The sequence below is a fragment of the Argiope bruennichi genome, chromosome 9, assembly GCF_947563725.1.
Source record: "Argiope bruennichi chromosome 9, qqArgBrue1.1, whole genome shotgun sequence".
Classification (NCBI taxonomy): domain Eukaryota; kingdom Metazoa; phylum Arthropoda; class Arachnida; order Araneae; family Araneidae; genus Argiope; species Argiope bruennichi.
In genome coordinates, this window is record NC_079159.1 from 5,446,547 (window position 1) to 5,473,709 (window position 27,163).

At 27.2% G+C, this 27,163-nt stretch overlaps 2 protein-coding genes across 12 annotated transcripts in view; one reads left to right on the forward strand and one right to left on the reverse strand.

The window, feature by feature from the left end:
* The first annotated feature begins 379 nt into the window (after positions 1 to 379).
* Positions 380 to 17,971, forward strand: LOC129984380 (intraflagellar transport protein 46 homolog). 2 transcript variants are annotated; one of them, XM_056094258.1, is made up of 12 exons: positions 380 to 454; positions 2,474 to 2,541; positions 3,230 to 3,423; positions 5,325 to 5,603; positions 10,996 to 11,070; positions 11,148 to 11,241; positions 11,659 to 11,793; positions 14,411 to 14,523; positions 15,008 to 15,074; positions 16,157 to 16,217; positions 16,936 to 17,021; positions 17,521 to 17,971. In XM_056094258.1, the coding sequence occupies exons 2-12, from the start codon at positions 2,482 to 2,484 to the stop codon at positions 17,614 to 17,616; spliced, it is 1,260 nt and encodes a 419-aa protein (XP_055950233.1). In that variant the 5' UTR covers positions 380 to 454; positions 2,474 to 2,481; the 3' UTR covers positions 17,617 to 17,971. The 2 variants fall into 2 exon arrangements, with proteins under 2 accessions (XP_055950233.1, XP_055950234.1); XM_056094259.1 differs by lacking the exon at positions 5,325 to 5,603 and having other exon boundaries at positions 17,521 to 17,966.
* Positions 17,972 to 20,111: 2,140 nt separating this feature from the next.
* The window catches only part of LOC129984378 (voltage-dependent calcium channel type A subunit alpha-1-like), a 391,421-nt gene continuing 384,369 nt past the window's right edge, over positions 20,112 to 27,163 (reverse strand). For all 10 annotated transcript variants that reach the window (XM_056094255.1, XM_056094253.1, XM_056094248.1 and 7 more), the window contains one exon: positions 20,112 to 26,390. In XM_056094255.1, coding sequence (XP_055950230.1) covers positions 25,696 to 26,390 — 695 coding nt within the window. In that variant the 3' untranslated portion in view covers positions 20,112 to 25,695. The remainder of the gene's footprint in view (positions 26,391 to 27,163) is intronic.

Genomic DNA, 27,163 nt, shown 5'->3' on the forward strand with positions numbered 1-27,163 from the left:
TGAAGGGGGAGTAATGTGGTGACGCTCTATAAGCCAGATAACAGCTACGAGACATGAGAAATTTCTTTTGTCTAGTGGTCTTGTTACTCTTCTACGAACTCAAAGGTTGCGAGTTCGATCCTCGCCTATCGCTAATAGCAACAAACCAATTAACTGTTTGTATCGTGCTGCACGTTAAGATTTCCAAAGGTAGCGGAAATTTTGTAACTAAAATCTTGTAATCGAAGATGATATTCGGTATATATATTTATTTTGCATGTGTTTTACCATATATTTTTCATTATTATTGATTTATTAAGCGACATATAATAAAAATATTTAATTTTATGTATATTTTATCCTTTGTATTAATGTATGCTGTAACTGTCACTGTCTTGTTATCCGTCGTTATGGTTACCAAAATAGAAACAATTCTGTATTACATTCTTTTCTATAGTCTAAAACCGAATTTCAGGTAGTATCAAAATGGTTTTATTAGATTTTTTTAAAATTAAGTTTGATTTTGGAAGGAACATTTATGTATATTCTAGGGTGCAGTAAATTTTTAATAATGTTGTATATACTTGTAGGATTTAAGATTTTTGTGCAAACAGGATAAACAAGAGCATTTCCTGTTTTTAACCATTAACTTTTTGTTAATTTTATATGAATTCAATAATATCATCGATGCTTCATTCTTGTCTGTTTTTTAAAAATTTTATATTAGCAATTATTATTTTATCCATATCAACAATAAATGAAGCATCGATGTCTAGGCGTAAATAAAATACTGCTATTTGTTGCACAGTTAAATGAAAAGCTATTTTGAACCACTTTGAACATGTAGTATTCATAATAGTCATACCATATTTAAAGTGCTGGGAAATTGGTGAAGTGTGATTTCTATTTTGATGAAAGATAATGAAAATAAAATATGTGGAAAGGAAATGAGAATTTCACAAAGTTAGTCTTACCTTGAAACAATTTCTATCTGGTATAATTTTTAAAAATTGGTGATTCATTTAAGTTTGTCAGTGTAACAACAACAACAACAACAAAAAAAAAATTAAAATATATTAACTTAAATTTTAATATGACAAAAGCATCAAAAGAGATTTAAAACATTTAGGTGAATATATCGTATTACTGAAAACTGTGCTAATATTCTTAAAATTTTATTTGAAATATTTGATGATTAAAATATAATTTGTTTGACATTAAAATCAAAATCATGTACCATAAAATTTTAACAGCAAATTTATCTATTTATATAAGAATAAAATAATTCAATTTCATTTGTTTTTATTTTTTTCTTTATTCTTAAAGAAATATAACAGTAGTTTAACTATTTTGTCAAACATTAATAAAATGTATGATTAAAAACATTTATTTAATGTAATTTAAAAGCATGAAGGCTTTCTAGCACATTATTGGAGAAGAAAATTGTATAATTTACTATTATTTTAAAGTGGAAAGGTTTTAGTTCATAACATTTTTGCAAGGTCTGTATATTCTTTACATAACTGTTTGAGTCACCTATTCTTTTCATCTTTCAGTGACAGTACATAAAATGCTACAAATGCTTCATTTTCTTGGTGTCATGTGCCTGAAAAGCAAATAATAATATAAACAAAGATTTTTTTATTATAACACATTAGCATGGGGAAGAGGTTGCTTCATTTCTCTTGTTATAAGACACTTAATATAGGTTGAAATTGAATTTTTGTTTTGTAATTCTATTTGATGTTCTGCCATAGCAATGTTTACAGAATTCAAAATTTCTTATGAAATGATATTTTTTCTGTATATTTGAGAGCTGTAGAAACAATTCCATGAAATTAAGTAACTATTTGTTAAAATATAAAATTTTATCATAAGCAATGAAAGAAAATCTTTTTGAATATAAAATAATTAATTTTCAATAAAGTAATAGATTCATATTAAGAATTATTTAACTGACTGCTATGTTATATCTTGTAACTTTCTTCTTTTTAGACAATTTGAGGTCTTATTATCTATTATGATAAAAATTTGTATAGTTTTTAATGTCATTATTTAATAGAACAAATGGTAATATTGTCTACATTCAGCATGATTAAAAACTTAACAAATTAGCATGAAAAAAATTATGGGAATTTAATAGTTTAGTCATGCAACACATTTTCTGGTTTTCAAAAGATCCATTAGTAGAGAGGTACTCCAAATTATTCATATCAATTTAAGAGTACTGAAAAGATTTTTGATGTGTTTACTATCTTGTCCCAGCTTACTATTATTATTTAAATTTTCGTGGCAGTGATAGAAAGAACACAACAATCATTCAACATAAACTCTCTCTCAATGCTCAATTCAGTTACTTCATTATATTTTGAAAATTTTTAAATACATTTCTTACGCTTTATGCACTAAAGAGTTATGTCTTCTATACTATCTCTAAAAAACGATTCTTTCTTATAAAATTATTTCCTTTTTCTTTTTAATGTTCCCATTGCAGGATTAACAATGGAAGAAGAAGAAGAAAAAGCAGTTGATGTTGTTGAAGGACAAGAATTGGATGACAAAGTAATTTTTGTGTCTAAAATTTAATTTTTTTTCCAAATTTAGTTGTGAATTTTGAATTAGCAATCATACTTTATTTGGAAAAAACTGATGTGAATATTTAATACTTATATCAGTATTTACAAATGTTGGGAAATCAGTTTTATAATATCTGTCCTTTAAATAATATTTTTTTTTATTTCTTTTAAACTCTTCAATGAGAAGTAAAAGCAAAACTTGAGTTTTGCAAAATTTTTGTAGACTCAAAAGTAATATTATGGATCCCCCCCCCTACCTTATTTTCATTCATTTTCATGCAAGTAGAGAAAACTATGAACAGAAAAATATTTATATTTCTAATACTTCTTACTTATATAATGATCTTAAAATATTTAAATTTTTGAAATATCCTTTAAATAAAGTAAAATTAAATCTGAAAAAAACTATAAAAATTTAAATAATTTTTATTCAAAAATTACATAAAGTGTATTTTGTGAAATTTAATGATTTTTTTTCTTATAATATAATTTAAAAAAATGAATAACAGCAAAACAATTAGAATTGATGAGTTTTCATTTAATATTTTCATTAAAGACATAAAGTAATTTTTCATTAAATTAATATCAATAAACTTTCATGTTTTTTAAAAAATTTCTATGAGTGTTTAAATTTTGATTAATAAATATTTAATTTTTTATTCTTTCTATTATAGTCCTCAGTTCTGTCCAGCATTGCCAGGCCTATGTCTCACACAATGCCTCGGCCACCTTCTCGACCTGCTCCCTCAGCTAGAGTACGAGCACTGGGTAAAGAGGAGCTTGATGATGTGGATCAAAACAGTGAGGAAGAAGACGAGGAAGAAGAGGATGAGGAAGATGATGAAGATCAAGGTATCCAAATAGAAGGGTATGAATAATCTATGTCTTCTATTTGATTAAGGTAGAAATAATTATTTTATTTTTTAATTGCAGCTACTATTTAAAAAAAAAAACTGAAGTTTTAGTACTAATTATTATTATAATCTCAGGTGACATAGGACATTATTTATGCTTTATTTTTATATTATGCAATATATGATATGTAGTTATTTTGTTGATAAATTGGGTAATATTTTTCAAATTTCTTTCATAAAGTATTATTGTGACAAGGAATTTCTGTTCTGTAGGATGCAAATAAATAAATAAAATAAAATATTGATAAGAAATAGGTTTTAAAATTAGTATTTTGGAGAAATTTTTCTTAAAAAACTTAACATTAAACATCTAATTAAGTCTCAAGAATTTAAGATCTACAGTTATCATAATATTGTAGTTATTGATACTATAAAATATCTTTTTCAGTCTTTTTAATTTATGTTCAATATTATAAAAGGAAAGGTAAAAAACAATGTATATATATGTATTTATAATGATATTTCTTAATTTTATTTAAATCTTAATTAAGTTTCCAAATTTTTATCTTAAATTAGATTATGTTATTTCCTTTATGTTATGTTCTCTTATTTCCTGATCCAATTATTCCTACTTTTTTATTTAATTACTTCTAATGTGTGTTTAAAAAATTTACTGACTCTGGTTCTCAGATGCCCAAGCAAAGAGATAAAAATCTCTTATATTTATGATATTCCTTTAAACATATCTAAGATTCCCTTTTTTGAGTCTACACGTGTCAATGAAATCCCTATCAGAATTTCATAATAAAATCACTGATGGTAAAAACTACTGGCACTTTGCTTTAGCATTATGATGTAAACAAACATCTTTTTATCATCGCTTCTTCCTTGTATAATTTATGCTGCCCTTCATGAAATAAACAAAGTTAAAATTTCAGGAAATTTGCTCTTTTCAGCCAAGTTTCTGTAAAATTATGTTTACTCACACACACATATATATATAGAATGAAAAGAACAATTATCACAGTGGATATATTTAAAAAGTACTGTTTGTGCCTGATTTTTTTTCCAGCTAACAGATTATAATTATTATTTTCATTTTGAAACTGCAAAAATTATTTTACTTCTCATATGAAAAAAACATTGTTAAATTAAAACCTTGTTTCAAAAATGGTTTAATTTTTTAACACTAATGTTTAACTAAAAACACATTGTTGTTTTCATTCATATATAATTTCTCTAAATTTTTAAAAGCTATTTCTTGAGAGTGTAAACTGTGAAATCTAGTAATCTGTCTCTTTTATGGTGAATAATATCTTCAAAATCTTTAACAATACCTTGAGAATTGATTATTGTTAATTGAGGGTGGGAGTTAGTTCAACTTTTACTATGCATCTAACAATTTCAAAACTTGAAGAAATTATTTATTCAGAATTTGATTTGTTTGAGATCACATACAGAATAAAATTGAAAAGTACCAGTTTTGCCATTTAGAAATCTGAAATGAGTATTTGAGCATCTTATTTTGCATGTTTGGTCTTCAAAGATAATAATTTGTATGAAAATTATAACTGCATAATTAGCATGAATAATAAAATGATTATAAATCTGACTTATGCACATCATTTATATTGTTTAACTTTCTTATTTTGCATTTAATTTTTCTTTTTCCCTCCAAGTTTTAATTTTTGCTTAAGTGTCTTATTTCACACATTGATAAAATAATGTTTTTTATTATCCTAAAAAAGAATACTCATTATTATGTTACTCATTTATACATCTTACTTTTCCCTGTTTTCTAATTAATTTTAATACATGTGAAAATTTTGTGCCATCGTTTTCTTTTTTATTTTATTTACCTGCACCCTGTTTAGCATTTTAGTTTTGCATGCTTTTCACTGCTGCCTCTTCCTAGTGCACGCTTTAGAACAGTATTGCATCGCCCACATCTTGACCGAAGACCCACACGCTGGGATCGGGATTCTTTTTCGGGTCGTCATCGTTTAAGCAGAGAAAGGCTCTTGCCAAGGAGACTGGAGGGTGATAGAAGTTCTCGGAGCTCTACTAGTGCTAGTGCTAGTTTATCATTATCAAATTCTAGTTCTCGCAATGAAATGCTCAATGAAGATGTGCTTAATAAAGTGCAAGAATATAGAGATCTTTGTTATCTTGATTTACCTTATAACTCTAAGAGGTATACATAACATCATGCTTTTTGTAAGTATTTTATGAAGTATTTTTTTCAGTTTAAAAAAAAATTCTGTGGTTTTAAATGCATTTTATTCAATTAATTATCTGCATTTGGAGAAAATTGTAATACGGTGCTTCATAAATATGATTTTTTATTTTTATTTATTTAGTCTCTAAAGAATGAAAAAAGTTTATAAACATGCATTGGTTTCTGTAACATAATAATTAAGTAATGAAGATTTTTAAATACTGTAGGATATTATTTTTTATTTTGTTCTGATCTTTCAGTATCTAAGAATGAAAACTAATTCAAATTTTACAGTGCTTCATTTTTGAATTTTATATAAAATAATCAAATGATAAGAAAATCATTACACTGAAATTTAGCCTTTTTAAATCGATTTTGATTATTTTAAGTATTAGTCAGTAAAACAATTGACTGATTGAATGTTGTTGATTTGATATATTATGTTGTAATAAAGAAACTCTAACTAACCATTTATTAATTTTTAATTAATTCTACTTACAATTTAAACTTTAAAATAACAATCTAGAATCTATTGAAAACTAAGAAAAATTATAAAATTGCTGAGATTGAAATAATTGAATGCTAATTTGTATTTATGGAGGAAAAAGATAATAATGCCTTTTTTAAAATTAATTTTTATTTATAAATAAACATCCTTTTTTCTTTATTTATAAATAAATTCAGGCTTGTAAAAAAAAAAAAAATATCTGCACACACACCCAAGAAAAACAGCAAAAAAAAAAAAAAAAAAAAAAAAAAACGCTTCTGCCAACTGTGGATGAGAAGAAGATACATTTTGGCAGTACTTGTTTAATTTTATAAGTTGTGAAATGGTACTGTTTTTAAATTTCTCTTTGCAATTTTTTCTTTTTGAATATTGAAAGCTCTAAAAAGCAGTTTGGTAGATTGTTATTGGATTTAAATATTGCATTGAAAGTTAAATAAAATAATGGTTATATTTATATACTGAAAAGGTGCTGAAAGTTCAGTAGTGCCTATAAAAGAACCCCTTCTAAAAATATTTTTTGTGTGATAAAATAATCAAAAATTTAATATATATATATATATATATATATATATATATAATTTTGAACCTTAAAAAGTTTCCAAATTAAAAGCTTTAACATTTCAGTTGTAAGCGCTGGATATTAACAAGATCCTCTTTAACAGTAGTGAACTGGAATTCAATTCAATTCCCATTTCAATTTCTTCTCATTATCCTAGAATTTTCAAAAGGAAGACATCAACTTACATTAGTATTTGTCATCATTTCCATTTCTTTGCACAGTTTGTATTTTCAGTACAAAAAGAAATTAGGTATTAGTATATAAGATGTTAGTACTATGAGAAAATTTAATGTTACTACTGACTAGTTTATTATATTTATTTAATACAAATGACTGAACTTCCAATATATACATATAATCGTTTGTCCATAGAATTTAAACATAATGAAAACTTGCTCCTGATGTTTTTCTTCATGTGTTATGTTTAAAGTGGTGAAAACTGATTTTTTTTTAATGAATATGGTAAACAAATGCTTTATTCAAGCATAATAATAATAGGAAAAATGATAGTTAAAAATCAAAGGAATTGTCTATGCATACAAGTTGCATTAACTAACTGAGCATATACATTGAAATTAAAAAAAATAACAAAAACATGAAGGCTTTATTGTATAAAAAATTAATTTAACTGTTTAGATATAAACCTTCAACAAATTTTTCAATATGTGGCAAATACATTGAAAATTTATAATATAATAATGTTGTATTATAAATTTATAAATGATACCAGTTTCATTAAATAAAATTATATAATCTGCTTATAAGTAATTAAAATTGGATTAATATTCTTAGAAAAAATAACTTTATAGTTTAACTTTTTGAGTAGTCAATATTTGAATATTTTCTATTCGAAATATAACCACATTTATTTAGGAGACACAGGCTCAAAGTATCAAAAGTTGAATATTTAATGAATATAAGTATTCTGGTGTTCAACATGAATTCCCGTTTGTTTGATTGTGTCCAAAGCTTTTGCCCATATTTTAATGGAATTAGGCCTAAAATCTTTTCTTTTTTTTTTCTTGCAAATTCTTAACTTTTTCAAGTTTTGTAACTAAAACTAACTAAATAAATAAATATTCATTACACATTTTTTCACACACGCACGCACGCAGGCACACGCGCGTTACAGTAAAACCCCGAAAACAGTCAAAACGCGAATTAACTAGGGAAAACCCGTTTTCTCTAGTTATTCAGGTTAAAACCATATAAATCTAAATTTTCTTGTTTGTGTAATTTCCAAAGCAAGTGCATTCGTCTAGTTTTTTTCATGTTGGAAAATGTGTGCTGTTGTTTTATTTACAATGAGTGAAAAAAAAATGTTAATGCTTTTTGCGCCAAAAACTGGAAAAATAAATTTCTTGTACACTTTCAATTTTTTACATTAAAAAAACAGAAAAAAGCTATTTCACATGATGAATACAAAACTCTCTTATCTGAGGTTGAAAAAACAAACTCTGTCGTTTGCGGGACTTCTATTCAGTACCGCAGATTAAAAAGATTTGACATTCTTGAAATCAGTGGAGTAAAAAAGTTGGTTTCTTCAAAGGAACCCCTAAAATATTACTTACCAGTTGAAGAAATTTTCGATGCCATCGAATTTGCGCATGTGGCCATATGACATAGGAACAGACTTAAAATTGAAAATTCAAGAAAATTTGCTACTGGAATGAAAACAATTTTTTTTTTATCAATGTATGAAACATGTCAACAGAAAAAATATATATAAAAAAAGAAAGGGTTAGTTACTAAACCTATTATTCATTCAGAAATGAATCGACACTGCCAAGTGGATTTGATTGATATGCAATCTCAGGCAGATAATGAATTTAGGTTTATTATGGTTTACAAGGAGCCTTTACCAAAGTTTGTGTTATTACGACCACATCAGAGTATAGGAACGGAAGAGGTTGCTTTGAAAATTCATGATATATTTTTGATATTAGAGGCTAATTGTATGCTGCAATTTGATAATGGAAGACAGTTTGGAAATTCCGTTATAGAACAGTTATGTACATATTGGCTAGAATTGTAGATTTTTCGTGGGAAACCTCAATACTGCCTGTCGCAGAATTCGGTTGAGAGGGCCAACCAAGACGTAGAAAATATGTTGGTTTCATGGATGAAGGATAGTCAAACTACAAAATGGTCCAGTGGTCTTCGTTCTGCCCAATTTAGGAAAAACAGAGCTCTACATTCAAGAATTAAACAGTTACGATACAAATCTATTTTTGGGATTGAACCAAGAGTTGGAATGACTACCACAACCTTGCCATCAAATATTATAAAAAATATCGAAGACGAGAATGAACTTCAGAAAATTTTCGAGGACATGAATGCAAGAAACTGAATAAACACAAATCAGGGGAGCATATGCTTGCTAGTAAGTCGACCAACATTTTTCTAATTAGAGAGGAAGCCAAAGAAGCATTTATAAAGCAAGTCAGATGAATGAAAAAGATCTCCGATGCAACATATCCTGAGTTTGATATTTGAAGTAATGTCGCTGTTCCCATTTCAGAAGTTTATAAAGTAAAAGTTGATTCCCGAAATCTCATCGGTGTAATCATTGAAAAAAATGTAAGATGGCCTGTACAAAATTGGCACGAAAGATATTCTGAACAAATTGTATTCGAAGTAAGAAATGATATTTAAACTTAATTAGTTGAATATTTATCCAATGATAAGTATATGATTGTTACTGATATGCAGTAGACAACAGCTAAATAGGGTGCAAGTTTGATACAACAATTTAATACATTCATTCAATTTGAGATCTCAATTCGATGTACCGTCGAAAATTTTCTTGACTCAAGAACGAGTACCGACTCGGGACATTTCACTGAGAACAGCAGCAAGAAAAGGAATGGTAGGAATTGGACAAACCCGCTGTTCTTGTTAAAAAGAATGTTCTTCTAAGAGATTCAAAGATTGTTTCTGTATGAAAAAAAAGTTTTCTTTGCAATTCTAAGTTTCACAACAGTGTACCATGTCGAAATATGTAATTTGTAATAACGGTACTGTATTATATATTATTCAAGTAAAGTACTTTTTCTTTAATTATAAGTTCTTTCCTTAAACACTGTATTAGTAAGTATAGCTTACTACAATCATTTTGAATTAAATTATTTTGTTTAACAAATCAGTCAAAACGCGAATAAAACGGGTTTTCCCTAGCGCTATCAGTTAGAACGCGTTTTCCTTAGTTAATTCGGATTCTCCCAGCGCTGTCAGTTAAAAAGAGTTTTCCCTAATTAATTCGCGTTTTGACTGATGTATGTATGACATTTTGTTAAAATACATTTACATTTTTTTAGAAGTGGAATTGATCTGGATTTAAGTTTTTTGATAATGCTCAATCGCATAAAACTGATCTGGAATATATATATATGCATTTGGCTTTTTTAAAAGTAAAAATAATTATTGAATGGATTGGCGAACTATATTTCCGGGTATAAACCCAATTTATAGTGTATATCTGGGGTGTTCTTTTTTTGCAATGCGATTACCTTTTTCTTTCTCAGAGTTATTCAAAGTCTGAAAAAAGTGTTGTTGAAGAAATAAGACCGATTACTACAAATCTTACAAACTATCTCAGTTCCAATATATATGCTACTGTGAAAGACTGAAATAAGAGAATATCGGCATTCTTCAAGGATTGTCGATAATCTCACTAAAGAATGTCAACATTTGCCAGATATTGATTTTTCAATGTAATATACTATATTCAGCTTGTAAGAGCTATATAATTGTGGGTGGATCATACTATTTATTAATTCATTTTTTAAAATTCGATATTGTAACTTCTGTTTTAAACTTCGCTGCTTGATGACCCAATTACAAGAATGTATTTTAATTGTTGAATGTTTTCTTTTTTATGTCTTTTAATATTTATTAAAATATGTCCAGTGATTCTGGAAATAATTGGTCAAAGGGGGAAATTCTTCTGATTGTGCAGAAAATCTTTTTATCATTATATGGTTTTCTTTTTCTAAAGTTTGGCAAAAAAAAAAAAAAAAATAAACAAACAAATAAATAACAAAAAATAAATAAATTAGACTTTCATAAATAAATAAAAAAAATGAGGTTGCTTTGATGTATATAAGCTAATATATTCTTTAAATGAATAATTACTGCATCTCTAATCATCAAAATAATAACTTATAATTTAGTAATATGTTATTTATGTGAAGAATTCCCGATTATGAACAATAGAATCATCCTAAAGTTCAATTTAGTTTCTAAAAACCCTTTCTTATATTTTAACACTAAAAATTTACATATTTTATTTTTCAATACAGAGCTTATGATCCAGCTGATTTTGAGCACTTGCAAGTCAGTAGTGAAATGAAAGAATTATTTCAGTACATAACTAGGTAAGTTCTTTGTGTTTACAATAGACAATTTTTTTTAATTGAAAATCAGCTAATACAAGAAAAAAATCCTTTTTTAGATACACTCCTCAAAATATTGATCTTGATACTAAGCTGAGACCTTTCATACCAGAGTTTATTCCTGCTGTGGGTGATATTGATGCCTTTATAAAAGTGATTATTTCTTATTTTCTTGATATAATTAAATAATTTGGATCAGAAATTTCACTTTTCCAAGTATGTGTAATGATTTTTCTGAAAATACATCTAATTGTCTCTTATTCAAAATCAGAGCAGCATTTAATTACTGAAAGTATTTAATCCTTTAATTTCTTTTGTTAGTTAGAACCAAATGCTTAGAGCTGCTTCCAAAGTCAGTCAATTACAATCTAATCCAAAAATTAGAATCCACTGAATGAACATAAACTTATTTTTGGATTTTTATTAATTTAACAAATTAAAAAAAATATCCAATTAAGAGATTGGATAAATAAAAATCATAAAAAGCTTTGAAATAAGGAATTGCTTTGATTCTTATACAAGCAATAAAATGCTAGTTTGCTTAGAAAGAGTTCACATTTTATCTTTTAGGTTCCTAGACCTGATAATGTAATGGATAAATTGGGTCTTGTTGTATTGGATGAACCATGTGCTAAACAATCTGATCCAACTGTGTTGGATTTGCAACTGAGAGCTATTTCTAAAGAAACGACATTTAAATCTGTGGTGAGTATCTTTTAAACAGTTTTAAACAAATTGCAGTGATTGATGAATATAAATTTTTCTGATTACATAAATTATAATTTGCATATTCATATTCATTGTATGATTTTTTTAATGGTACAAAAGAAACCAATGTTTACTAAATTATAAAAATGCATTGCTTTAAAGAAGTTTAATCAGCAATTTTATTCCTACTAATAATAAAGGAGAATGTGTGTCTGTATCTGTCTGTGAGCTTTCTCGAACAGGATCGTTTGATCTAGCGCACTAAAATTTGCATAATATATAATTTAGAGGGTGATAATTTCTCACTTAATTTTTCATTAGCTGAGATTTTCCCAATTTCTTACAATTTTCAAATTCTGGAAATATTATTGCAAAAAATTATTTTCATAAAATTTAGAAATAAAAAAAAGTGTCTTAGTTCTGTAGAAATTTAATTGAAACTATTTCATTTTCATTAATTTATTTATGATCATACCAATTTATATTTCCATTTTTGAATAGAATTCAATTATTTTCATTGCTTCATCAAATATTTACTTTTTTGTTTTTTTAAATGTTAAAAATCAAGTTTTGGAAATTTTGTTTAGATTTTTATAATCTTTGGCAACTTTGCAAATAAGTTTTGCTCATTGATTTCATTTTATATGTATATAAAATATAGTTCATCAAAACTGTTTGATATTACCAAATTAATACCCTAATTAAGGTTGGTGAACACTTGGTCATAAAAGGCAGCCATTACCATTTTAAAGTTCAAACAATTATTTTTTCAGTGATATTAATTTAAGTATCGCATATGATATTTAGTATTTTTTTTGTTGCAGTTTTTATAGTTATTATGATTTTTTTAAATCATGAAATGTTGCAGTTAATTGGAATTGCTATAATCAATTTTATGTAGTTAAATTTTCATTTCTTATTGCAAATTTTGCCAATTTCTTTTCTTTTTAGTTTCTTTATGCATTTTCTAGTTATTTATGAAAATTCCTTAACACTTTGAAAGTGAACTAATATTCTGTGCTTGTTTCAAATTAAAAATCAATTTTTGCTTTTAATATTTAAAATGTATGATTCATTTATATTTTTAAAATTCTATGTTTGCATGTATGAAAGCATTAGAAAAAATGAAAATTTAATTGAAAGAAATGCTTGATAGAGATTTTTGAACATTGCTTTTTTTGTACAAAATGGAAAACTGGAAATTAAAAGGGAAAAAATAAAGAGAATGCACATCTCTAGTTTAAAACATCATTATATAATAAGAATGTAGCCTTTATTTGTCTAATAGATTTTTGCGTAGTTTGATTGCACCATTTGTTGCATTATGTGATAATTTTTTTTTTTTTTTTTTACATCATGAAGTTAACTAAGAGTGCTAACCTAGAAACATTGTAATGCTAAAAAAATCCAATGTTTGAAATATGCTAAACCAGCAATAATGAACTGAAAATTTAAATATTTATTTTTGACTAATTGCAAAATAAGTATTTTTAAATATACTCATTGATTTTCGGCAATCTTGCTGGTTTGTTGCATGCAGTTGTACAAAGGAAAAATCATTACAACAAAATTGTTGATAAGAAACTAACTCATTACGCTCAAAAAATAACTAAACTCCTTTAATAAAATACATAAAACATCAACATTAAAATAAACCACCTACACAACACATCAAACTCTAATCAAATAACCATAGATGTGGAGGACAAGCCAAAACACAAGCCTCTCTCTCAACCACTGCATTTATATTTATATTTCTACGGACAGTAGCGCCCTCTAGCGTGCAAAGTGGTGCGCTCTAGTGGCTCATTTCTCAACAATTGTGTTTAAAAACAAGGCTGAAAAATTTGTTATAAATTTTTACAAATTAGGAACATATAGAAAGGGAAATTGATATCGGTAAAAAGTTAGTTTTTTAAATGTTAAAGTTTCATGAAAATGTTTTTTATCTACTGATATGCTCTAAAGTTATCAAGACAAAAATGTTAGTTTTCATTTAATTAAAATTTAAAAAGCTCTTTCTTAGTGATCATTTAAATCTCAAGACATAAATATCTGCTTAATTTGGTCTATTAATCAGCCATGGTGAGTATTTTGAATGTCTCATAATTTAGAATGGCATCTTATCCACACTATCATATTAATATAAGTAAATGAAAAACAATGTTTAAATTCAGAGTTATTGTAATAAAGTTGTTATGAAAATTACAGTTTTTATATACTTTAAATAATCATGTCTGTTAATCAGATTGTTATGCATTCCATCTTATTCAATTTCTTAATTGGCTAAATTTTGATATTCATTTCATATGAATTCCAACTAGATTCAAAGAATCTTTGGACGGAATGAAAGAAAGATGAATTTGAAAAACTAATTCAATATTTTTGGCTAATTTTTGAAATAATATAATTTGATTTTTAATGTAATTCAAATGCTGTTTTATTGTTTTTTAAATTTATTGTAATTTAAATGTTTTACTGACAGTTAAAAATTCATATTGAAATTTATCAATTTTTAAGAATTTATGGTATTTTATTTTAATATTTTGCCAGTAGTTTTTAATTTTTCAGAACATTTTAAAATTTTATTTTGTATCTGTTTATTTAATAAAAGGCCGTGAAGAGCTTAGAAAATGCTGACAAACGTCCCAAAGAAATTGATGCATGGATAAATAGCATATCTAATTTACACAGATCTAAGCCACCTCCAACAGTCCATTATTCAAGGTAAGTTGTTATCAATTTAAAAAATAAGACCTGTTTTGTTACTAAATATTTTTTTTGGATATTATGATGCTATAAAATAAAATTAGTTAAAATTAAACAGATTAATTTAATCATAATATCATTTATGAATATGAATTAATTATAGTGTATTCATATTTCATATAAAATATAAATGGTCAATTTAAAGATATTTGTAAAATTTCTAAAAGAGGAATATACTTATTAAAAGTGATCCAGGAAATATTATCCATTTAAAGATGTAATAATTTTATAAGATGTTAGTGATGCAGTTATTTTCAATATGCCTTTGTACTCATGAAATTTCCATATTTTTATAAATGCTCTTAAATGTACTTAATGTTACATTGCTTTAAATTTTACATCTTTGCCATAAGACTAAATTTTATATATTTAAGTCAGATTATTCAGTAAGATTATTCTTCAACAAATGCTTTTAACTCATTAATGATTGCATACTGATTAGGAATATGCCAGATATTGAAACATTAATGCAAGAATGGCCCCCAGAATTTGAAGAAGCTCTTAATCAGGTAAAATGTTTCTATATGAAAAAATATGCTAAATTATTCAGATTTTGAAATTTACTAAGTGAATTTCTACATATCAAACACTTTACAATATAATGCATTATTTCTTTAAATACCTCAACATTTAAAAAGAATCTATCCTTAAACTTAAATTTTTACATTTATACTTCTAGAATAATTTTAATATGAAATTTGTTAAAAAAAATATTAGATATAAATTCATCAAAGGAGTATAGTTTCTTCTGTCTTACTAAAATGCTGCCAAAGGAATTATTTAAAACATTATACATATAAAAAAACAAATTTTTCTCTTTTAAAAAAATATTGTTTCTAAAAAAAGGTTACATTTTTTTTTTTTTTTTTACTAAGCCATAACTAACAATAATAAAAACAAAGCAAAGCAGCAAAGCTGTCAGCAAAGAGGATATGTAGATTAACTTTTAGATTATGTTGATTTCTCAAAAAAAAAAAAAAAAAATCAATTTTTATTTTATAGATTTTTAATATTTAAAATGTAATAAATATGGCTATTCATAACAAAATGTTTAAATGATAATAATTATTAAGTTTTTTTTATGCTCATTGTTTGAATAAATAATTTTAAATTTTTCATTTCATTCATTCAATTCATCACATTTAATTCATAATAATAAAAATTCATTTAAATGCTCCAACAATTTATAAATATATGCACCTTATATTTATTCAGTTAGATTGAATTATTTTAGTCTATTAGTGATGAAAGAAATGGTCATATTCTATAGTTTACATTAAAATGAAAATGTATTTTTTGATTTACAAAAACATATAAATTGTTGTATACTAATATGAATGCTTTCCTGTGATAAAAACTAATTAAATAAAAAATTTTGATCTATTTAATATGAATGGCACATATGTTTTTACTCTGGATATCAAATTCCAAAATTCATAATTGAGTTCTTACAAATTATTAGATATTATAAGCTCTTAGTTTGAATGCTAAGAGTTTTCTTATCACTCTTTATTTGATTGAATTCAGTACCTTTTCACAATATTTCATTTCATATTACATTATTAACTTTTGTGTTCAAATAATTTTGTAGTTTGGAATTCCTTCTGCTGAATTGGATTGTTCTTTAGAGGAATATGTTGAACTAATTTGTGGTAAGAAATATTATATGAAATAATTAAAATGAAAAAATATTTACACTGTTGAATTTATGTGGTTCAAGTTTTAAAATTTATTTTTATGAAATATTGATTAAAGTGTTTTTGTAGTAACATATCAATATTGGATTGATTATTACAATGGATGAATAATAATTCTTATATAAGAGAGATCTGTGTCTTTTTTAATTGCAGAATTATTTTTAAATATTAAGATCTGATAAATGATCAGAAACGTTCTATTAAGAAATTTTTTTGAAGCCATATGTTTTTAATGAATAACTCAATAATGTATTCATAATGGAAGGACAATTAAATTTTCATGCAGTATAAATAATATTTAGAACTTCATGCTCATCTGTAGTTTATATATTTTCATATTAGTCTAAATAGAATTGGCTAATTTAATTTACTTGTTACGAGTCTTTTGTTTGCTCAAAGACGCACAAAAGTAATTTGTTTGATTTAACGAGGTGAAATGAACGTGTAACGATTTAAAGAATTTTTTTATTTAGAAAAACTGGAGACATTGACAAGAAAATATTTCCTTTTATTTTAAAAAGTAGTATTGGTTTAGTACGTTGCTGTATAATTTTTTGTGGAAAAATTTCTGTTAATAATTAAATGTGGCTTCTATATTTTCAGGCATTAAAAATATATATTGTACTATTCTAAAAAAATACAAATAAACATTCAATTATGCATTTTTTTAAAGGAATAATGGATATTCCTGTGTACCGATCAAAAATACAATCGCTTCATGTACTCTTTACCCTGTTTTTGGAATTCAGAAATTCACAGGTAATCTTTTTTTATTGGAAAACTCTCTCATGTTGATAATGCATTATGTTTGGGTAAAATTATTGGAAAAATATTTAAATTCATTGACTTTTTTTTTTGTTTATATTCAGTTCTTAAAAAATGTTTGTAAAGAGGTAGTACTAAATATTATGTTATGCTAAGTGAATGAACAAAGTAAGATTTTTTGAAGCAATAGATTTTTATGCATTTTAAGCTATACATCAGAATCTTTAAAAAAATTGCTTTTTTCAAAGTTGAAAGTAACAAATAATTGATATTTTAAATTTAAATTTTAGCAGTAATTCTTAAAAAAAAAAAAATTAAGAGTTGTTTAATTTATTATTATATTTATTTTCTGTATTCTTTTATAAAAACATTTAATTTGTTATGCTCTAAACAATGAAATAAACATTATAATTCAAATTTATTTGTTATAAAATAATTTCAAACTATGTTTTTGTCATTTTTCAATGTATACATATATATTTTTTTTATGTAGCATTTTCGATCTCTTGCTATGAATAATGAATTTGGAGATGGCCAGACGAATGAAAGCCATTCGAATGGAGCCGATCACCTTGTCATAAGGAATTAAATCTACTCATTAATCTGAAAAAGAACTTATATAAGAAGATAGCATAAAACATTTGATAGGGAAAGTCAGTGTAATTTCAAACTCTGTGATTATGTTACAGTTCAGTATCAATGTTTAATATAGATTATGATTAGCAATTTAAGAGTACATTTTTTTATATGCTAGGAATGAAATTAGTCAGAATATTAAAGTTTAGATACTGGTAAAAAAATAAACGCATTTAAACTATAAGAATTATGATTCTTTCATACTAAAATTTAGCTCATTACTTTTCTTTTATCATCAATTTATTTTGTGTTTCAAGTTTTTTGTGCATATAAAGAGCGAAAAATAATATATTAAAGATCTTTATTTTTTTTCTCTATTTTTCATCGATGCATTTGAAATTTTATTTAGATTTTTATTAATTAAAAAATATCGAAAAACTTTACAAATGAATTTGAGTTTAATTTCTAGTTTCTTTTACTTTCTGATTTTTGAAATTTTATCTATTGGCTTTTTTTATTTGTTGCAACTTAAAAAATTATTATTATTTGGCTTGCGATTTTACTACTATCATACCATTTTAATAAATTATTTAAGAAATGATATTTGTTGATTGAAATTATAAAAAAATTGGTAGTTTTAGACACTCTACTATTTTTTAAAAAAATTCTGTGTTAATTAATGTGAATCTTAATCAAAAATATGTATTAAAAATTCTAAGAAAATTATGCAGACTAAATGATAGCAATATTTATTGCAATTATGATTATTTTTCGATTGTTTTCTCTAATATTTAATTAAATGGTATCTTCTGTTGAATAAATCCATGAAATATTTAGGATGCTTATCTTATTTCGAATTATGAAGTCTAGGAATAAATTTAGTAATAATTTTAACTAATAAGTAAGTAAAAAAAAAAAAAAAGGTTCATGAGTGCAACAATTGGGGAATAAAATTCGAATCTACTTTCAAATGATTAATTAATTCTAATTATTAGCCTATTGAAATTTAAATTCTTCTTAAAAATAAATTGTTGAATAATATAAAAAGCAATAAAATTGTCTTATAGTTTAGATGAAATTTTCTACTTTTCGAAACTCAAAATTTTGTAGCGTCATTGATGTGATGCTTTTAAATTGTGTGTTGCAAATACTGTATGACTACTTCAGTATGCTTGTGAAATAAAAAAAAATCAACATCGTTTTTGATCTTTTTATGAGCAGACTTTACAACAGAAGTGGAAAATACAATAAATTTATGACACTATATTTTAATTCTTTTTATACAAATAGAAATTTCACCTTTAGGAGTACTTTTTTTTCATTTTTGTACATATACATTAGAAATCTATTTCTTTGAGATTTCTGAAAATACATTAAAATTGATCAAAGGAGGAAAAAAAAGGCAAATTTTGAGCTTGTTTGTCTCCTCATCAAAGAGAGAGAAATAAGATCAAAACATGCACTGGGGGGGAACACGGGGGAATATCTAGAACAATACAGAGAGGTTAAAAGTTTAAATGCATTTTCGGCTAGAGCCACGGAGCAAAAGTAATTACACTGGAGGTTTTTTTTAGTGTTAAAAAGAAGCTTCAAAGAGGAAACCGTGATGGATACAAAACAGATGCAGCATTTAATTTCTATCTCATAAAATTAATTTGAGCCGTAAAAAAATGTAAACAGTGAGTAACCATTTTTTTTCATTCTGCCACAATCAGAACAGGCTATTGTGTGAAATTTCACCAACTCCCTTAATTTATTTTAATTTAATTTAAGAACTGTAATTTTACTTGCAATTATGAATAAAGGTAAAATTTTAAGCTCTGTACTAATACATTTATGTTACTATTTTTTTACACATTATACATTTCATGAGATACAAACATTTCAACTTTTCTAGAGTACCATATAGACACAACATTAAGAGTAGATATAAATTACAGCTAGGTCTTTGACACATTGAAAAATTATTTTCTTAAGGTTAAACTTTTTTATTTGATGGCCATATACATTTGTTTTAAGGAAGAAATAAAAAATATAACAATCATTAACTTTTTGGAAAATTGTTTTATAGACATACATCAAATAATATTGAAAAGAAATTTCTGTCCATTTTAATGACATTTTGAAAATACTTTAGAAATTTATCATAAAAGCTCACATTTTAAAAAGTAATAATCATAAAAACTCTAAGTTGATAGTAAATATATTTGTATAAACTGAACTACATTGCCAATAACAATAAAAAAAAGATTTTAATTTAAAACTGCATTAAATGTGTTGAGTTTATGTGAGAATTATTTTTGTATAAACTCAACATATTTTCTTAAATATATTTTATAAAACTTACTAAATTTGTATTTAAAATTCGCAAACCTTGTTATAGCTTATAAATGCAATTTAAATACAAACTTAATTAGTTTTTAGAAAACTTTTATTTTTCTTTCTTAGTTAATAAATTTATCTAAATATTAACAAATACTAATTAATTTAAAATGTTAATTATCCTTATAAATGAATGAACCTGTGAAAAATGTTTTTATGATTCAACTTAAGAACTGGGAAATTTCCTAAATTGTGGAAGTTTATCCATGAAACTGTAAGATTTTTTAAATTGAAAAGTTAAAACTGTTTTTCATTGACACTGGTTATATAAATGTTTGTTTCCTTTTTTTAAGGATCGATTTAGTTTAGGAAAGGATGTGAATAGAATTTTGACAGTACACTCGAAAAAACAGGTTTGGTACATTATCATTTACAACACTGAAACTGTTATTTCTAATTATGTGACAGATTATTACATCAAGTATAATTTTTTTTTTTATATGGAAGCTTATAAGACGTCACGCTATACACTGAATAGTGAATATTTTTTAGACTGTTAGTGCAAAAGTGAATGGCCTTGCTTTATGCGCAATCATTATCTAAGTTGAACATTCACAAAAGTTGCTTTTTCTTATTACTGTATGGCAGTTATTGATAAATCGAAAACTTTCTTGTTTTTTAAATATTTTTTTCAGATTAATCATTGTCAGTAACATGTTAAATATTAAAATCTGATGATGAAAATCTTCTCTGTTTCAATATCCGAGATGTGCTCTTAGTTTCTTAAAATGTTTTGCATATCTAAAAATTCAATATTTTGGGAGAAAATTAGTTATAATTATGTATTAAAAGAACTTTAATGCATTGTAAAATTCATTTATTAGTATGCTTCTATTTCAATATAAATCTATTAATAGCTTTTTAAAAATGCAGAGAGATAAGTAAATATTTTCTACAATGTTAAACAATATCATGTAGAGATATTTTTCTTCTTTAATACAAATTAAAATATTTTTCTTCTATTTGAAAAAGAGGGAGTTATTTTTTTCTTTATCTTTTGCTTATTACTAATTTTTTTCTGTTACTTTGTTTCTGAGTATCCAAAATCTCTCTAATGTATTCTATTTAATATGAATATCCAAACATGCTTTCTCATAATTCTTATGCTACTTCATATAAGAATAGCGAGTAAAACATCACTGCCTATACTAAGTCTATTTCTTTATAATTCTTGGCACTGTGTAATCACTCGAATATCTATGACCTAATTTCAAAAAAGTTTCACATTTTATAAGCAATAAAATATACCTTAGAAGGCTAGGCCACTTTTGGTTTTAAAAGATACTATAAAAATATCTATTACCTTTGGACCCATCTAATTGGAGCTCGAGTGAGGAAAGAAATAAATTGCTAACGTGATACTGTAGACCTCACACTCGCGCGAAAAGAAAAGTACTCGCAATTCGAATTGCAATCGCCGACTCTTGCGAGTCAGTGGCTGAACTTTGACTTCATGCGAACGAATGCATTTTCTGAGAGGGAGAAAATCTCTGTTTAGCATTCTCTCATCAAATGCAGTCGTTTGTATGAGGTTGAAAGTACACCGCTAGAGTACCGCGCCAGAGCAGGAGATTACATCGTTTTTAGCTCGTTTTAAATTTTCAATCAGGGCATTTTTATAGAAATAGATTGAAATTAAGGTTAGAAGGCCGTAAATTAAAAAAAATATTTAAAACTTTTTTCGTTTGCAGATTATTGTTATTTTTTTGATATGTGTGATATAACGTGGATTCTTTTTACTGAGTTTGATGTTATTAAAAGCTAGAAGGTCTTTTGATTTAAATGAAGTGACCGGAATAAAATGCTGATTGAGAAAGCGGGGAAAAGAATATTTAATATGGAAATGGGCAAAGTAGAAAGAAAAAGAAAATCACCAAACATTCATTTGTAAAAATTTGAAGAAAAAAAAGGAATAAGAAATAAATAAGCAGTAATATTATAGTATTTTGGTTTAATAATTATTTTCAAGTTTCATGACATTGGTCAAAGTAAAGTGACCTATTCAATATAAAGAGAAAAAAAATAAATAACGAATTAGAATTCTTAGATAGAAAAGTTAAAAACAACAACAACAAACAATGAAAAATTATTTTATGAAATATTTATTTAGGAGCAAAAAATGGGACAAAGACTCAAAAATCAGAAATCTGTAGGTTGATTTGGGATGCCTGGTCACTTTAAATCAACTGAAAGTAATTTCACATTTCTGTCTTTACATATATCATTTATAGATTAAAAATAAATAAGTTTGCCTTAAATAATATTTGGTTTTTGGAAAGCAGTGGTTTGTATTAAATTATATGTTTTTTTCAATAATGGTTGTTCATTTTGCACAATTTTGATGCCATTTAAAATAAACAAGCAAACAACTAGGTTGAAAATGCATTTTATCACTAAAATAATAATAAAAATAAAATCTGTTTGAAAATCCATTATTTTTTGTACCCATTCTTTAATATTGATTGATGCTTATGTTTAAAATGAAACATTAGTTTCCTCAATATGCTTTGAGTTTAGAATTATGAATCACTATATGGCAGTTTTGCTGCAATTAATTTTTTTTGTCGAAAATAAATTCGTAATTTAATATATAAAATATTTTTGTTTTCTGCAAGTGGAAAAGAAATACAAAGCACTTAGCCTGGTTACAGTGTCCCTATTTATTTGATTAATGTTTTGTTTGCACTGGAATATCAAACATATCTAAAGGGTTTTGCAAACAGTTGAGTATTGAGTGCTTTCATGCATTCGGTTAATATTTAGCTTGATTAGACTTTGACACGGAATTCGTTAAAAACATTATTTTTTATTTTATAATACGTATTTGATTTGAAAATAACGCTTTGCAAGTTATATGAATTGGATGATAAATGATTCATAAATGAATTGATCAGTTTCATTGTTCTTTTTTTTCCCCTTCCAAATGTTTGAATTTAAAACCAAATTAGGTATTTAAAAATATTTAGATTTTGAATTGTATATTGACATTTTAACATTATTATCAGTTTAGAAAATTCAAATGAAATCAAATTATTAATATCTAAAACAGAAATTATAAAAATAAGACCAAATTGTGTTTTCTTGGTGATTTTGAGAAAGTATTTATCAAAAGAAATTAAACTAAAATTATTAAGGAAAATATTTTTTTTGTCTCCAAACTTTTTTGCAAAGCTTAATTGTAAGATATGTTTGATTTCCCGTATTTTCTCGAAAAAAATATAATTCCTAATTTTAAGGGCTACGTTTAAACGAGGCACTTTTGGGGACTTCAGGTAACCAGTGCTCCAAGTCATTTTTATGTTTATAAGTAACCGGTGATATTTCAAATTCTCACACAATAACTAACGTACGAATACAACTTCAATGTGTTTACGACTGGTAAAAAACGTTTAATTTAAAAGGTATGTTTAGTGTTAGAAATTTAAAGACACATTCTCTTTCCTCCTTTAAAAGTAAGTAGTTTAATTAATGTTTGGCCATGTATAAAAAACGACTCACAAGAATGTAATAGATTTTGATGCAATAGTTTTTGTCAATTTTTAGAGGATTCAGCTGGCTGTTTTAAAAAACTTTTGTGAGATTAACACAGTTTAACCAAGTATATATATTGTTTATTAATAAATATGCGAAAAATTTTGAACTAATGCTTTGAACCATTATCATTATGATATAAAATATTTTTTAAAAAACTTAATAAAATCTTTAAATTAATTGCTACAGATTTTTTTGGCATAGTTTTAACTTTGATGTTTTTTTTTACCTTACTTCCGTACTTTGGCCCCTTTGTAATGACAAGTGGAATGACTTTACAAATATGGTTTTATCATTGAAAAGTTCAGTCTAATTCATGACGATGACTAATATAGTTCAATATAAATAGGAATACATCATGTTGCTTAATACAGTAGTCTATGGAAAGTGCTATAAAAATTTCAACGGTTGGGAATCGAAAGACAATGTGCCTCACATAAAAAAGACGGTATAGACGCTTTTAATACTGGCCAATAGAAAGTGCGATCTAATTTTGAAACATCGAACACGGACATTTAATTGGATAATGTGATTTTGTTAGAAATCCATTTGCTGTTTCATATTTAATGTGTTTGCTTTTCAGTAGACGAGTTTTCTATTTTGCTTCAAACAGTTCGCCTGGAATACGAATTGATAGCCAAGTTTAACGGCTTTTCAATGGAGATCTTCAGATTTCCAGTAATGTAGGTGAGAAGCAGTGATTAACTAAGGTCCCCGGTTCAAAGGGTGCCTGTTACAGTGCCAGTGCAGTTATATACATTGGCACTGCTTTAGTCCTACCCTCCTATCTTTCTATTGACCTCATCTTAAAGATGTGCTGTGGCGCCCTCATGTCTAATTACGTTTCTGATGTTCATTTAAAGCTACTTTTTCGATTATGTTCTTGTGGATGCTTTGGAGATTTTAAATTTGGTGTTTTTAATTCTGTAGTTTAAATGTTTGTCGAAAATATATTATGACATTTTTACAAAATAACTGTTGTGGCATCATTCTTTCTAGCATTACTTAAAACTACTCTATTGAGTATAATTTATTTGATTTTTTTCAAGATAAATCTTTAAGTTAGATTTTTTTAAACAAAGTTTTAAAATAAAGAGATAAAATTAGCTGACAATGAAGAGGTTCATGAAGTCTGTATTACTGTATTCTGTACAAAAGACGGTGTTCATTGGTACTTGCAATAATATACAAACGGATTTGCTGTTTGAGGAAATTGGATAATCATTGAGTTAAGGTTGGGGAATTGTTTATACACAAAAGAGAAAACTCGTCCGCTCGTTAAAAAAAATTGATACAATTTTTTTTTTGGTGAATTTGTTTGAAATCGGGATAGATGACGCGATTTGGCTGCAAATGATATGGGAACCAGAGATACAGCAGACATCGACTGATCAGTCCAACATTCAACACCTAATATCACAGTTAATACAGTAAATATACACTATGCTACTGCTATCAAATGTCGAAAAATTCTGAATATGTTAAGAGGCATCTCTTCCACTGCGAGAAAAAGAGGGGGAGGGGGAGAAAGGTTTCCTCTTTGACTTCTGTGTAGATGCTAAGGGAACATTAAATAGGGTACAATGATCTATCACAGCATAACCTGAAAGATTTAAGTGAGGAGACTTGACACACCCAGTGGAATCTCCCCCGTTCATATCAGTGTCTTGTAGTAGTAGTAGTAGAAAAAAGTAAAAGAATTCAACAAAGTAAAAATATAAAAAAGGAAATATTCACCATCATACACCGGGGACCGCCCCCCATAAGTGCAGAGAATATATATTTATATATATATATATATTTATATATATATTGGTATAACACAAATTGACTTTTAGCCACAGCAACATGTTTTTGAAGTCATATTTATAGATGATATACATATACAGTCAAACCTCCACCTCTCTCTAGCAGACACTCGAGTGTTGCTGGAAGTTTTGTGAATGAACTCCCAACTTTCTCTCTTTCTCTCTCGAGCCTGAGTATCTGGTATCAGGAGGTGGTCCTGTATATGTATATTCTATATAATGCATTATATATATATGTATATATGCGCGTGTCTGTACAGATACACAACACTTTGAAGGCTATTGATGTGAGCAGCAAAAGGGTGGGTCGTCCCCCCCCCCCTTTTCCCTCGTTAATGGCACTGTGTAGAAAGAAGGCCGTGGGTTCGCTGCTAGCACCAGTCGTCTTCGTGCGGGTCGTGGTGTCGTGATGGTCCCTTCGACGTCCTCACGACCATGGTCAGTGGCTCCCTCTGCCTCTGCCCGGGTTTGTATCCGTTTGGCAGGGGCGAAGAAGGCAAATGGCGGGAGCCCCTGCCGATGGCAGCAGCGGCCTCGAAACTCAGGGGCTCGACGGCCTTCAGATGGGTCCCGTGGCCCGGACCCTCCCTGTGATCTTTGACCAGGGAGGGCCCAGCTGTCCTTTCCCTCCAAGGCTGGTTGTGGGTTGGGGAGGCACTGAGTTTTGGGAAGTTGATGCTGGACCGACTGGGCTGGGGAACAGTGGGCGAATGGGAGACATCCGGGAAGTTGATGGCATCCGTCGACAGGACGTCCAGCTTCAGGGTCGAAGGCTTGGTGGGAGTAGGAGGCAGGCGGCGCCCCCGCCTAGGATGGACGAGGGGCAAACTATGTACAGAGGAAGGGCTTGGACTTCGAGAGCGATAGTGAAGATGAGAAGTGCCATAGTATTCACTCTGAGTTGGAGTGGAAGGGGTAGGGCTTGGTGTCCGAGAGCGTCGGTCCAGTCGGACGCTCGGGTAGACAGGGCTGTGGCTTCGACTCCTGGAATGCGTCGGGGCCCGACGCCACGAAGGCTTAGGAACTGGAGATCGTCCTCGTGAGGGAGAGTAGTCCCGCCTCTTATCTAGAATGAAAGGAAATTCTGTATTATTTGCATAACAAGGGTAATATTTTCTTACAACAACAATTTTGTTGCTTGAATTATAAAGGTAACCTAACAATGAAGTGTTATTTCGAGTCAACAGTAATCAAACAATAAAAAGGAAAAAAAAAAAAAAAAAAAAAAAAAAAAAACGAGAGAACGAAGGCGAACTTTTGATGAGAATGAAAAAATGATCAGCACTTCAAACCGTGCTTGCTCTAATTGCAACTTTAGTGGTTCTAAATTCAAAGGAAGAAAAGGGTTACTTAAATAACAACAAAAATCAATTAGTTATAATCATAGTGGGCTTTAATGATTTATTAGACGAATTGTCCCGACCTACTTTTCTCTTGCTTGTTGCTTCATTTTCTTTCTCTGAGAGTCATCGAACTCTCAGTTACAAAAGGAAGTAAAGAGTATCGGAGTTTCAAAGCAAAAAATAAAAAAAATCAGAATTTTTTTTAGCTTCGCTATAAAAACAGATGTTTTTCATAGCTTTCTGTGTAGCATCATGTTCTTGCCATTTTATTTTTTTTGTATTTATGTCTATTCTATTTGCAGAAAGTGTTTCTAATTAAGCTTCCATACATGAACCACCAAGTTGGCACGGACCATTCACGTCGATGTTCCTCCAACTTTCTTAAAGGATACACAGATTGTATGTATATTTACCTTAAAGGATACATAGATCCATACAAGGATACATAAATAGGATTCGGATACATAGATTGATTTCTTTGATGAAGTTTAATGGC